We start from the raw sequence: 13,947 nt of genomic DNA, 5'->3' as shown, positions 1-13,947 counted from the left end.
ATGTCACAGTAGAGCAAACAGCCAAAGGGGAACTTCAAACCAACGTATACAGGAAAACACCACACTTGGACCAAATATTGAACTACAGAAGCAAATCATCCCAACATTCACAAATGAAGCTGCATCAGAACATTATTTCAACGAGCCACCACATACCACAGAGGAAAATCAGCTATACAGTGTATTAAAAAAAAATGGGTACCCAATGAACACAGTCCACCGATTTTTCAGCAAGGAACCCAAACAAGCAGACAAAACACATCGAGAAATCTTTGCCACTCTCCCCTATATCAAAGACATATTGGAAATGACTGCCAGACTGCTCAGAACCCTTGGCATCATGATAGCTCACAAACCCACCAACATACTAAAACAGCAGCTAATGAACTTGAAAGACCCTATGCAGACAACAAACAAAACTAAATGTCATTTATAAAATACCTTGTAAGAACTGTAACAAACACTACACTGGACAAACAGGCAGAAAACTCGCCACCAGGATACCTGAACATCAACTGGCCCCAAAACGACATGACCATCTCTCACTATTATCCTTATATACAGATAAGGAAGGACACCACTTCGACTGGGACAACACACACACATCCTAGGACAAGCCAAACAGAGACATGCATGAGAATCCCTAGAAGCATGACATTCCAAACGGAACTCTATCAACAAACACATGGGATCCAAGCCAATTTACCAACCCTGGGGAAAAACAAGAACAGGAAATGACATCACCACAGGAAGTAACATCACCAATCCAAGGAAACCCAAACATATCAATAGAAAGCAGGAAACACCAGCAGTGCTTCATCCGGAGGCTCACTGAAGATGATGTTACCTAGTATGGTAACAAAACATCTGAAAATGAACCATCCAGCTCAGTGAGCAAACCTACATCCAGATTCTTTGCTTGAACTTCACCTAATTAGTTTTCAAACTGGTTGTAAGTTGAGCTGATTCCACGTTCAGCTGGGGTTCTATAATTCCAATATATATGCAGCATTATGCACTTACCTGAATTGAGAATTTCAAAATTAAACAAATCCATCTACAAGTTAATGGACTCCATATATGTAAAAGAAGGAACCTAACTCCAGAAATAATACTACTAAGGAAAGTGAAATATCACAGTATTGCAACTCTTCTACCAGCTAGGATTTAAAATTCAAGCTTCAAGCCAAGGAGTACTGAACAGATAATACACCAAGTGAATATTAAGTAGTGACAAAACCGGAAATCTGATCCATTTACCTTCATACAATATTATTTCAACTATTCACCCACTGAGTCACCTGAGAATACAGACAGAATAAAAATAACCTTTATCATTGATAAGAATACAAATTCACACAAAAGATGTTCAATGTATGTACTTCTGCAAGGGTTATTTTCAGTAACAATTTCCAAACTCTGCTGACAACATCCCAATTGCTACCAAACAATGTAATTGTCAAATTACCTGTCAAACTAACCAAATATATATGGTCAAAATAGATATAGATGCAACTATCACTATAGATGTCTTGCAAACATATCCAAATTTCCACAAATTTTTCATTCCTACAGAAATGAGGGATTCCAATGATCAAACAGTATTTTACAGTTTTGATATTTTCAAGCAATATTGCTTAACTGAAATCATAAATGTAAAAATTAGTTCATACCTAAATGATTGCACAGCTTTTTGCAGAGGATTACTCCAGACCAGGCAATTGGAAAAAATATTCTAGGACAATAATAAAGTACCTTGTTCTTGATGCCCTTGATGACATTTTGGAATCTTTCCTCTCATCTTCTGATTTGTCTTCAGAACCAGAGGAATTGTGATTTTCATCATCCTCCTTTTCTTCTCGTTTAATATCAGTGCTAGATTGACTAACACTTGATCTCTGAAGACCACTGGTCATTCCTAAAACAGAATGCAAAAAACCCAAAAAGAACTTACATTTTTTGATCAACAGGAAAGGAGTCTGTTCACACATGAATTTTCAAAAGGTCATCCAGTAATGATTCAGGTGTAGGCAAACCTTATAGTTATGACCCTACAGTAATTTTGACGCAAAGATGTTTCCAGCTTATACTTTCAATGTATTGTAACCCAGACAGGAATTTTAAAAGCAGTGGAGAAGAGGCAGTACAATCAGGAAGCCTTTTACTTAGTTGAGACCAGGGAAGCTACGGCATTATTCTCAGTGTGCAAATGAAAGCATTGCAGTTGTACAGATACAAGAGATATCATTTCCGATGTGTTAAACAGAAATTATTTTGTTAAAAAGAGTTGATGTAAAATAAAATCAGATTTACCAATTTAAAAAGGGACCTATATTGGAATCCTTAGTGAGGTACATTTACAGCCAGGTGCTACTCGAATGTACCTAGTTGAGTAGTGGCTGCATGACTGTGGTGACCCAGAATTGGTGGAATAAGATTCTGTTTCATTAATCAGGGCTATGTAAAAGAAAAAGAGCCCAAGTCAAGCAAAGCAAGACTTCAGAGATGCAAATGACAGGCAAGTCTTTTTAAAAAAAATATTGCTGTTGCTTTTCATATTATTTATTTTGTTTCTGTGGTAAAACACTGAACACAATGTGAGGCAAGAGCCTTAAAATCCTTCAGGTGGAGGGGGGGGGGGAAAAAGAGAGAGAGAGAGAAAAGAGGTGGATGGAAAAGAGGTGGATGGAGAGTAAATATTAATGATGTTTCTATTTACATTAAGTGCCTCAAACAGGAAATAAACTGCCTACATCTAATCAAAAACATACCCATCTATTATCGAACGAACTCCACGAGCCATTATTTTCTACTGAAGTACCCAAATATGATCGAGAAGATCTCATATCTCACTATCTTTTGCAAACAATCTTTATTCCTCTAATCCTTTAAATGTATTCACCTGGCTATTCATGCAGTAATTTTTCATTCGCGAACAGAGGTGATGGTCAAGAACGAAAATTCTCCTTAGATTATAATATCCGAAATCAAAAAAAGCAGAGAATTTCCTCTCATGTTTTCATTTATGCTAATCTATAACTAGCCCATTATTAGCTAAGAGTTGCTCACAGGAATTTCATTTTCTCAGCCTTCATGCAGTAAATCAATTTATCTCTGTATTACTCAAATTATATAACTCGAATAAGTAACACCAGGTGATGAGGCATAACTGAATCCTTACATTTGCAATGATGGATCATTATGAAGCTTCAAAGATCTCTGCTGTTTTACAACCGGTTTGATGTTTACATCTACAGAGGAACCTCGATTATCCAAAGAACACGGGCGGGATGTATTCAGTTTGTTTAGTCAAATGCCGGATAACATACTCAGCCAAGCATTGGGACCCCGTGATCTTGTTCGGATAATCCGAAATTTGGTTAATCGAATGCCAGATAATTGGAGGTTCCTCTGTATGTTGAAAGAAATATATGCAAAAGACAATTTAAAACCTAGTGATATGCTAATACTAACCACTATAGGTTTCTTGTGGTCGGTTCAGGTCTGACAGTGCAGTAGTTTGTGATGGGAGTGCACGACTAGGCAGAACACTGGAATTACTAGATATTCCTGCACTTTCTTCATGAGCTCCAACCTGCAAAATAAATTAATTTTGGAATAATATTGTGCGCAATCTGAAATTTAAGCAAATTAAATGACAAAGGGACATTAAATTGCATACCTGAAAACCTCAAAATAGACATTAGAATAGGTTTGTGGAATTTAAGAGAATTAAAAGCTGCAGGACAATTGCAGAATGCTGGAAAAGTCAACACTGAAACTGGGGCTGTCATTTAGATGAAAGTTTAAAACTAGGACAGCAAAGAGGGTTACTTCAGGATCTTGATCAGATGGGCCAATGGGCCGAGACGTGGCAGATGGAGTTTAATTCACATAAATGCGAAGTGCTGCATCTTAGCAAATCTTAGCAGGACTTATAAACTTCATGATAGGGTCCTGGGGGATGTTGGCGAACTCAACGACCTTGGGGTGCAAGTTCATAGTACATTGAAAGTGGAGTCACAGGTAGACAAGATAGTGAAGGCAACGTTTGGTATGCTTTCTTTTATCGGTCAGAGTATTGAGTACAGGAGTTGGGAGGCAATGTTGCGGATGTACAGGATATTGGCGAGGCCACTGCTGGAATATTGCATACAATTCTGGTCTCCTTCCTATCGGAAAGATGTTGTGAAACTTGGAAAAAAAAAGGGTTCTGAAAAGATTTACAGGGATGTTGCCATGGTTGGAAGAGTTGAGCTACAGGGAGAGGCTGAACAGTCTGGGCTGTTTTCCGTGGAGCGGAGACCAAGGGGTGACTTTATAGAGGTTTACAAAATTATAAGGGGCATGGATAGGGTAAAGAGACAAAGTCTCTTCCCTGTGGTGGGGAGTCCAGAACTAGAGGGCATAGGTTTAGGGTGAGAGGGGAAAGATATAAAAGGGATCTACGGGGCAACTTTTTCATGCAGAGGGTGGTACGTGTATGGAATGAGCTGCCAGAGGAAGTGGAGAAGGCTGCTACAATTGTAACATTTAATAGGCATTTGGATGGGTATATGAATAGGAAGGGTTTGGAGGGATATGGGCAGGGAGCTGGCAAGTGGGACTAGATTGGGTTGGGATATCTGGTTGGCATGGACAGGTTGGACCGAAGGGGTCTGTTTCCATGCTGTACACCTCTGACTCGAAAGTTCTATCTGCCATCTCTGATGGAGATTAAAGGATGTTGGAAATACCTAAAAACAGTAAGTTCTCTGGGTTACTTGAGCAATACTATCTCTCAACCAATAGGAGTTAAAAATAATGAGAATATGGTCATTGCTGCTTACATGTTCTGTGACTGTCTTAGTTGCTGTTTTGTCCACAACAGTGATTGAACTCTGAAGTAAATACTAGTGGCTCAGAGGTACTGAGGCCATGAAAGGCTTAGTTAGTTTTCTGGATGTCTAATTTCAGAAATTAATTCACACTGTGCAACCCAAAATTCACTATAGTGCTAAGTAAACTCTTCCCTGAAATACAACATTTGTATCAAGAGAAACTGCAAGAGTTAAGAGTTAAGATCAGCTAAGATTGGATGTGCAATATTTGTACAAAATCTGAGTTACTAAAGTGTGCCCACATTAGTTATTCAATTTGAACTCCAAGGAAGTGAGCCAGTTTCCAAATTGAATAGACACACAATGGCCCATTCAAACAGCCCTAAAAACAAATAAAGACACGATAGAATGAAATACAGTAGGTCGTTGTGGTTCTGTTCGCCGAGCTGGGAGTTTGTGTTACAAACGTTTCGTCCCCTTTCTAGGTGACATCCTCAGTGCTTGGGAGCCTCCTGTGAAGCACTTCTGTGATGTTTCCTCCGGCATTTATAGTGGCTTGTCTCTGCTGCTTCCGGTTGTCAGTTCTTGCTGTCTGCTGCAGTGGCCGGTATATCGGGTCCAGGTCGATGTGTTTTTTGATAGAATCTGTGAATGAGTGCCATGCCTCTAGGAATTCCCTGGCTGTTCTGTTTAGCTTGCCCTATAATAGTAGTATTGTCCCAGTCGAATTCATGTTGTGGTAAGACTGTTTGTTCTAACCTATGCATTACTGCTTCTGCTACGAGTCCAGAGATCGGTGAGCTCATGGGTGTTCCATTGATTCGTTCGTATATCGCAAATACAACCTAAACTTTGGGTCAGATATGTGGACGACACCTTTGTAATCATTAAAAATACAGAAATAGAGATCATCAACGCCACACTCACAGGAATCCAATTCACGAGAGGGGAAGAAAAGGACAACCAGCTCCCATTCCTAGACGTGATGGTACAGAGAACACCGAACGGAGAATTCAGCACAAAGGTATACAGGAAAGCCACACAGACAGACCAAGTCCTGAACTATGAAAGCAACCACCCCAATTCACACAAACGAAGTTGCATCAGGACATTATTCAAAAGGGCCACAACACACTGCAGCACACCAGAACTGCAAAAAGAGGAAGAAGAACACCTATACAAGGTATTCACCAAAAATGGATACCCCTGCAATTTCATCAACAGATGCCTAAGGGAAAGACAATGGAACGAGGACATGCCGCAACCCAAAGGACTAGCCACATACCATACATCAGGAGCATTTCCGAACTGACGGCCAGACTGCTGCAACCACTAGGACTCATAACAGCACACAAACCAACAGCCACTCTCAGACAACAAATCACCAGGACGAAGGACCCGATACCCAGCTTGAGCAAAACCAATGTAGTGTACAAAATTCCATGCAAGGACTGCACAAAACACTGCACAGGACAAACAGGCAGACAGCTAACGACCCGCATCCATGAACATCAACTAGCCACGAAACGACACGACCAGCTATCCTTAGTAGCCACACATGCAGATGACAAGCAACATGAATTCGACTGGGACAATACTACTATTATAGGGCAAGCCAAACAGAGAACAGCCAGGGAATTCACAGATTCTATATACCGGCCACGGACAGCAAGAACTGACAACCGGAAGCGGCAGAGACAAGCCACTATAAATGCCGGAGGAAACATCACAAGAGCTTCACTGGAGGCTCCCAAGCACTGAGGATGTCACCTAGAAAGGGGACGAAATGTTTGCAACACAAACTCCCAGCTCGGTGAACAGAACCACAACAACGAGCACTCGAACTACAAATCTTCTCCCAAACTTTGAATACAGTGATTCTATATGTACAGAGATACTCAGCTAGCCACCTCAGGTCAAATATACAGGATACCTTCCTTGACAGTCTTCAATAGTATGGGCATTGCAGGAAGTTCATTATATTTCTTGTTTCTCTTTGGTTGCAGAGTTGAACTGAGTTCAGGCTGAGGCCAAGATGTGCAATGATTAATTATGGATGTTGGAACTGGAGTCTGACAGTTGTTCTAAATATTCTAACAACTGAAAAGTCAAAAACTCAGGTAAAGTTTTCAAAAACAAAGATCTTTCACAATTCGATTCAATGCTAACTTTAGAGAAAACCATGCAACAACTAAATTTTCTCCTGTACATTGCAGACAAAAATAGAAGAAGGAATCCCAAAACAAGGACTGTGCTGCAAAATAAGTCAGCAAAGTAGCGAGAGGGGTTTCAAGCAGAGAAAAATGCATAAAATGAGGGGGGTAAAAAAACCCTAGCATTTTAAAAAGGAGCATCATGCCTAGCTTAATTGTTTGGAAGGAGATCATACTTGTATTTGCAAAGGATCAAAAACGCAAGTGAAGTTTTGCTACGAAAATGATCAGTTCTACATAGAATTTTAAATATAAAAACTCATGCATTCATACAAATACTTTGTCAACTTTTCTTTATTATGTGGCATGAATGAAGATTTGACCTCAGAATCATAATGGTTACAAAGAGTTTTGACAAGAAGAGCTCTTGTACATGATGTTAGATATATTCAGGCAACAAAAAGAAATGGAGGACCTGAAAGCAAAGCTCACTTTGAAACTCTACCATAGAAAATGTTCTTGTGACCTACCAGCTTCTGCAGAGAAAGTCATTCTTGTTCACTAGATCAAAATAATACTTATATATTTAAACTAAGAAAGAAAGAACTCTCACCATTGAATGCCTGTTGGCTGACATCAGTCCTGGGGGTGTAAATCCTGAGCCTATACCTCCAACTGGGCCATTGTGAGATGGTCCTATTAACACATGCAAGTCACCATGGCCACCAGGCATGGTAGTTGCAGATCCAACAGCATGACTTCGTAGAACATGGATGGCATCGTCCAATCGGTCTAGTCGATCCTCCATTTTATTCTGCTGTTTAGAAAGAAATGAAGGGCTCAAAGTTTTTTTATAAAATTGTTATTGATTGACCATATATCTGTAACTTGTTTTGACAAGTGCAGCAAATTTAGTAGCAGCAAAATTATTCACATGAAATCTATGATTTCAGGAATTTGCAAATATACCATTCCTACTGATCTACAAGGTTACATCTTACATAAAATAGAAAAACCACAAATACCTCACAGGTTTGTGAAGCACTTAAGAGTTTCAGTTTGTAAAAAGCATTACACCAATACACATGATTGTATCAATACACAATGCCCTAATAATTGTAATATAACAATAAATGCAGAGAGGTTGCTTGGGAGCATCACTAGATGTCCATCTTGAAGTGGTGCCAATAAGTAAAAAAAGACTCCTAAGATGCTAAATTCTACCCAATTTGTTTGCATAAGTAGTAAAGATCTACGGAAAAGAAAATGAAAGACCTGTGAAATATGGATGGCAAGATATATTCCAAGAAAATCATAAGATGTGAACAGGTCCCTGAAATTTCAAGAGCAAAATGAACTTTTAAAGAGAAGATACCCAGAAAGGAAAATATCAGTACTCTGGCCATTCGAATACAGCCGAAAAACTAGAGATCTCTCCTGGAGGGCAAAGTGGAAGGCAGCACAAAGAAAGGTCAAACGTGCATACTATGATGAAGAATGTCAGAGTTATTGCAGATGAACTTCAGTGTTTGAGAGAGAATGATGCAAGACAGATGAGAATTATACCTAGCCAGCAGTTCTTCTAGTAGGAATAGCTACAAACAGCTGTTGCAAAAAGAGCTAGCCTCAGACAGAACAAATATAAACTGTTAATAAAAAAAGCTTCTTTAGTTACTGATCATATGACAGCAAGAACTACTAATTAAAAGTTACCGATGTAGGTTTGCTCGCTGAGCTGAAAGGTTCATTTCCAGATGTTTCATTACCTTACTAGGTAGCATCTTCAGTGGACCTCAGGCAAAACAATGCTGAAAATTCCTGCTTTCTATTGATATGTTTGGGTTGGTTATGTCATTTCCTGTGGTGAAGTCACTTCCTGTTCCTTTTCTCAGAGGGTGGTAGATGGGGTCTAATTCAATGTGTTTGTTGATAAGAGTTCCAGTTGGAATGCCATGCTTCTAGGAATTCTCGGGTATGTCTTTGTTTGGCTTGTCCTAGGATGGATGTATTGTCCCAACTGAAGTGGTGTCCTTCCTCATCCATGAGAGGATACTAATGAGAGAGGGTCATGTCTTTTTGTGGCTAGTTGGTGTTCATGTATCCTGGTGGCTAGTTTTCTGCCCGTTTGTCTAATGTTGTGTTTGTTACAATCCTTGCACAGTATTTTGTAAATGACGTTAGTTTTACTCATTGTCTGTATAGGGTCCCACTTTGACTGGGACAATACATCCATCCTAGGACAAGCCAAACGAAAGACACGCACGAGAATTCCTAGAAGCATAGAGTTCCGGTTGGAATGCCATCAACAAACAGAGTTAGACCCCATCTACCATCCCCTGAGGAAAGGAACAGGAAATAACATCATCGCAGGAAATGACATCACTAACCCAAGGAAACCCAAACACAAATAGAAAGCAGGAATTTTCAGCATTGCTTCACATGAGGTCCACTGAAGATGTTACCCAGTAAGGTAATGAAATGTCTGGAAATGAACCTTTCAGCTGAGCGAGCAAACCTACATTCAAAACCTCAACTCGAGTGACAAATCTTCTCAAAACCCGCTAAATTAAAGTTACATTTTATAAACAAGGCTATGCTCTGAAAGTTGGGGCAAGATTTGCATCTGCAGCACAATAATATGGAAATGTTTCCTTTTGTACACTTTTGGAAATAGAAGCCAATAACTGAGTGAAGCCATTACACCATTTACTTTAAAACAAAGTAAACGGCTTGAGCACACTTAGCAATTCAGAATCACACAGGCATTACAACACTGATAGCAACACAAACCAAAGCAGCCTATCACTGATGTAGCAACACACTGGACTTAAAACATTCAATGACCCTCAAAATTGCTCAGTTGCCCTAAATAGACATTATAAATAACAGAACTTGAAGACAAAATTTTAAGTCACGAAAAAATTTAACGACTGATGAAGAATGCATCTTTAGCAGACCACTGATTAGCGAAGTAATTGAATTAGTGTTTGTGATGTACATCCAATCTCCTATGAATATAAACCTCCACACATATACTGATCGACAGAGATAATCAAGGGAGAAATGAAAACTAAATTGTAACATGCCAGTTCGATAATCTTTTCAACAATGAATATCAGGCCTTCAGGAAATCCTTGGACAATCATTTCTACAACAGGCACACAAGACTGCGTATCTTGCTTGAATTCCAAAGTCATCTGCCAATGCAAAGAGCTTCTGTGGACCTCTGGAGACATTTTACTTATTTCTTACGGACTTGAAAATTCTGGGTAATCCAAGATGGAGGATGGGAAACATTTCTAGCTGTAACAGGCTGCTCCTTTTGAGGTACTTTAGGTATTGGAGGTGATTTCCTCGAACTCCAGGAACAGCAATAACTGTTTTATATGCTGGTGCATTGTTTTGGAACTATGTGGGGGAAAAAAAGTCAAAAACAACAGCACTTTTAAAAAGGGAGAGGAACAGACAAAGGCAGACCATGGTGAGGTCAGTGCAGGTCAGAGAGACAGAGAAAAAAGAAACACCCACTGCTAACTCACACAGCAGTGAACCTGTGGAGTTACTGCCTTTGTGGTTTGAAATCATGTATCGCTGGACATCAGTGTGCGCCTGGGAAAATTGAGAGTGAAATTTACAACTGATCTTGGAGGAACCTGTTTGGGAGAGGTCTCAGCATGAAAACAGGTAAGTGAATATTTTTAACTGTAGCCATACAGTAAGTCTGCAGTAGTGAGTAGAGTGGGTTCTTTCTTGATTTTAAGCTTTATTGAGATATGTCTCTTGGTTAAACTCAAAACTAAGTACTAAGTTAGCTGGGCACAGTGTCTTGTAGAGGAATAAGTTAGTGCTATATTCTGAATCTGCAGATTGAAAGAAGCAAAAATGGCCTTTACTAGAGTGAGATGCTCTTCTTGTTGGATCTGGTAGTTTAGGGAGAATGTGTGTTACTGAGGATGAAATCTGCAATAAATGCTGTTGGTTGCGAATCCTATTGGATTGAATGGATCAGTTGGAGAGACAGTTAGAGGCAATGAGGAATTTACAAGAGCAAGGGGATGTGATGGATGGCATATACAGGAAGGGGGCGGGAGTTGCAGATGCAGTCACATAGATGGATTAACTCCAGGAAAGGTAAACTATTAAGGTTTGGGGGGTGTGGGGGTGAGACCCAGTGAGATACTGAGGAAAGGGATCAATCTGAGACTGGTACATTTGAGAAAAGAAGTGAGTAAAACAATCAGGGCAGGCAGGGACAAAGAAGAAAACAAGGCAGGACTGAAATTAAACTGCATTTACTTCGATGCACGAGGCCTAATAGGGAAGGCAGATGAACTCCGGACATGGATAGGAACATGGGACTGAGATATCATAGCAATTTCAAGAATGTGGCTCAGGGGTGGACAGAACTGGCAGCTTAATGTTCCAGGATACAAATGCTTCAGGAAGGACAGAAAAGGAGGCAAGAAAGGAGCGGGAATGGTGGTTTTGATAAGGGATAACATTACACATGTAGAGGGAGGATATTCCTGGGAATATATCCAGGGAAGTTATTTGGGTGGAACTGAGAAATAAGAAAGGAATGATCAATTTATTGGATTGTATTATAGACCCCCTAATAGTCAGAGGGAAATTGAGAAAAAGATTTGTAACGACATCTTCATTATCTGTAAGAATAATAGAGTGGTTATAGTAGGGGATTTTAACTTTCCAAACATAGACTGGGACTGCCATAGTGTTAAGGGTTTAGATGGAGAGGAATTTGTTAAGCATGCACAAAAAGATTTTCTGATTCAGTATGTGGACGTACCTACTAGATAAGGTGCAAAACTCGACCTACTCTTGGGAAATAAGGCGGGGCAGGTGACTGAGGTGTCAGTTGGGGAGCACTTTGGGGCCAGCCACCACAACTCTATTAGATCTAAAATAGTGATAGAAAAGGATAGAACAGATCTAAAAGTTGAAGTTCTAAACTGGAGCAAGACTAATTTTGACGGTATTAGGCAAGAACATTTAAAAGCTGATTGGGGCAGATGTTCGCAGGTAAAAGGATGGCTGGAAAATGGGAAGCCTTCAGAAACGAGATAATGAGTGTCCAGAGACAGTATATTCCTGTTAGGGTGAAAGGAAAGGCTGGTGGGTACAGGGAATGCTGGATGACTAAAGAAATTGAGGGTTTGATTAAGAAAAAGGAATCGTATGTCAGGCATAGACAAGATAAATCGAATAAATCCTTAGAAGAGTGTAAGGGCATTAGGAGTATACTTAAGAGGGAAAACAGATGACAAAAAGGGGACAGAGTTGAGGAGTGTCCAAAGGGTTTTACAAATACATTCAGGACAAAGGAGTAACTGGGGAGAGAATAGGGCCCCTCAAAGATCAGCAAGGAAGCCTTTGTGTGGAACCGCAAGAGATAGCGGAGATACTAAATGAGTATTTTGCATCAGTGTTTACTGTGGAAAAGGACATGGAAGATATAGAATGTAGGGAAATAGATGGTGACATCTTGAAAAATGTCCATATTACAGAGGAGGGAAGTGCTGGATGTCTTGAAAAGCATAAAAGTGAATAATTCCCCAGGGCCTGATCAGGTGTACCCTAGAACTTTGTGGGAAACTAAGGAAGTGATTGCTGGACCCCTTGCTGAGATATTTGCATCATCGATAATCACAGGTGAGGTGCCAGAAGACTAGCGATTGGCTAACGTGGTGCCACTGTTTAAGAAAGGTGGTAAGGACAAGCCAGGGAACTATAGACCAGTGAGCCTTACGTCGGTGGTGAGCAAATTGTTGGAGGGAATCCGGAGAGACAGGATGCACACGTATTTGGAAAGGCAAGTACTGATCAAGGATAGTCAACATGGTTGTGTGTGTGGGAAATCATGTCTCACAAACTTGATTGTTACTTCTTCAAAATAAACTCAGAGGATTGATGAGGGCAGAGCAGTGGATGTGAACTATAAGTACTTCAGTAAGGCATTTGACATGGTTCCCTTGGGAGATTGGTTAGCAAGGTTAGATCTCATGGAATAGAGAGAAAACTATCCATTTGGAAACAGAACTGGCTCAAAAAGGTAGAAGACAGGGTGGTGGAGGTTTGTTTTTCAGACTGGAGGCCTGTGACCAGTGGATTTCCACAAGGATTGGTGCTGGATCCACTACTTTTTGTCATTTATACAAATGATTTAGATGTGAGCATAAGAGCTACAGTTAGTAAATTTGCAGACGACACCAAAATTGGAGGTGTTGTGGACAGCGAAGGAGGTTACCTCCGATTACAACAGAATCTTGACCAGATGGGCCAATGGGCTGAGAAGTGGCAAATGGAGTTTAGTTCAGATAAATGAGGGGTCGTGCATTTTGGGAAAGTAAATCTTAGGAGGACTTGTACACTTAATGTTAAGGTACTAGGGAATGTTGTTGAACAAAGAGCTTGGAGTGCAGTTCATAGCTCCTTGAAAGTAGAATCACAGGTAGATAGGATTGTGAAGGTGGTGTTTTGTATGCTTTCCTTTATTGGTCAGAATAGTGAGTACAGGAGTTGCGAGGCCATGTTGCGGCTGTCCAGGATATTGGTTAGGCCACTTTTGGAATATTGTGTGCAAGTCTGGTCTCATTCCTATAGAAAGGAAGGATATTGAAGACGGGACACAATATGCAGACATTAAATCTTTGGATATTGTAATTAGCTTTTAATAGAAACGACAAATTTTGCTACTGCACACACTTGTGTCATTTAATAAACAGGACAAAATTCAATGGGAACATTTCCTGTTTGATAACAACATCACATTGGCCATGGAGGGGTTAATATTTGAGCCACCAGATCACACCACACTTAATACTTTGATGGGACACAATTTAAATCCAGGAACTATGTATTCTTTTTACCCGATAAGACTGACCACAGCCATCCACAAAGCCACCCACCTTTCATCAATTTTAAAAGAAAGGGCTTTAAAGAAACCACGCATCTTT

The 13,947-nt window shown here is 40.0% G+C and overlaps 1 protein-coding gene across 5 annotated transcripts in view; it reads right to left on the bottom strand.

Moving 5' to 3' along the window:
* LOC132829193 (transcription factor 12-like) overlaps positions 1 to 13,947 on the bottom strand; it is a 143,956-nt gene that overhangs the window by 22,672 nt on the left and 107,337 nt on the right. For 4 of the 5 annotated variants that reach the window (XM_060846563.1, XM_060846560.1, XM_060846561.1 and 1 more), the window contains 3 exons: positions 7,587 to 7,790; positions 3,475 to 3,595; positions 1,756 to 1,918 (listed from right to left, as the gene is read on the bottom strand). In XM_060846563.1, the coding sequence (XP_060702546.1) occupies positions 1,756 to 1,918; positions 3,475 to 3,595; positions 7,587 to 7,790 (488 nt within the window). The remainder of the gene's footprint in view (positions 1 to 1,755; positions 1,919 to 3,474; positions 3,596 to 7,586; positions 7,791 to 13,947) is intronic. The other variant, XM_060846562.1, reaches the window with a different exon arrangement.

Source organism: Hemiscyllium ocellatum, chromosome 28 (genome assembly GCF_020745735.1).
Source record: "Hemiscyllium ocellatum isolate sHemOce1 chromosome 28, sHemOce1.pat.X.cur, whole genome shotgun sequence".
Taxonomy (NCBI): Eukaryota; Metazoa; Chordata; class Chondrichthyes; order Orectolobiformes; family Hemiscylliidae; genus Hemiscyllium; species Hemiscyllium ocellatum.
Note: the sequence above shows the minus strand (reverse complement) of the source record. Positions and strands in the feature narration are given on the sequence as shown.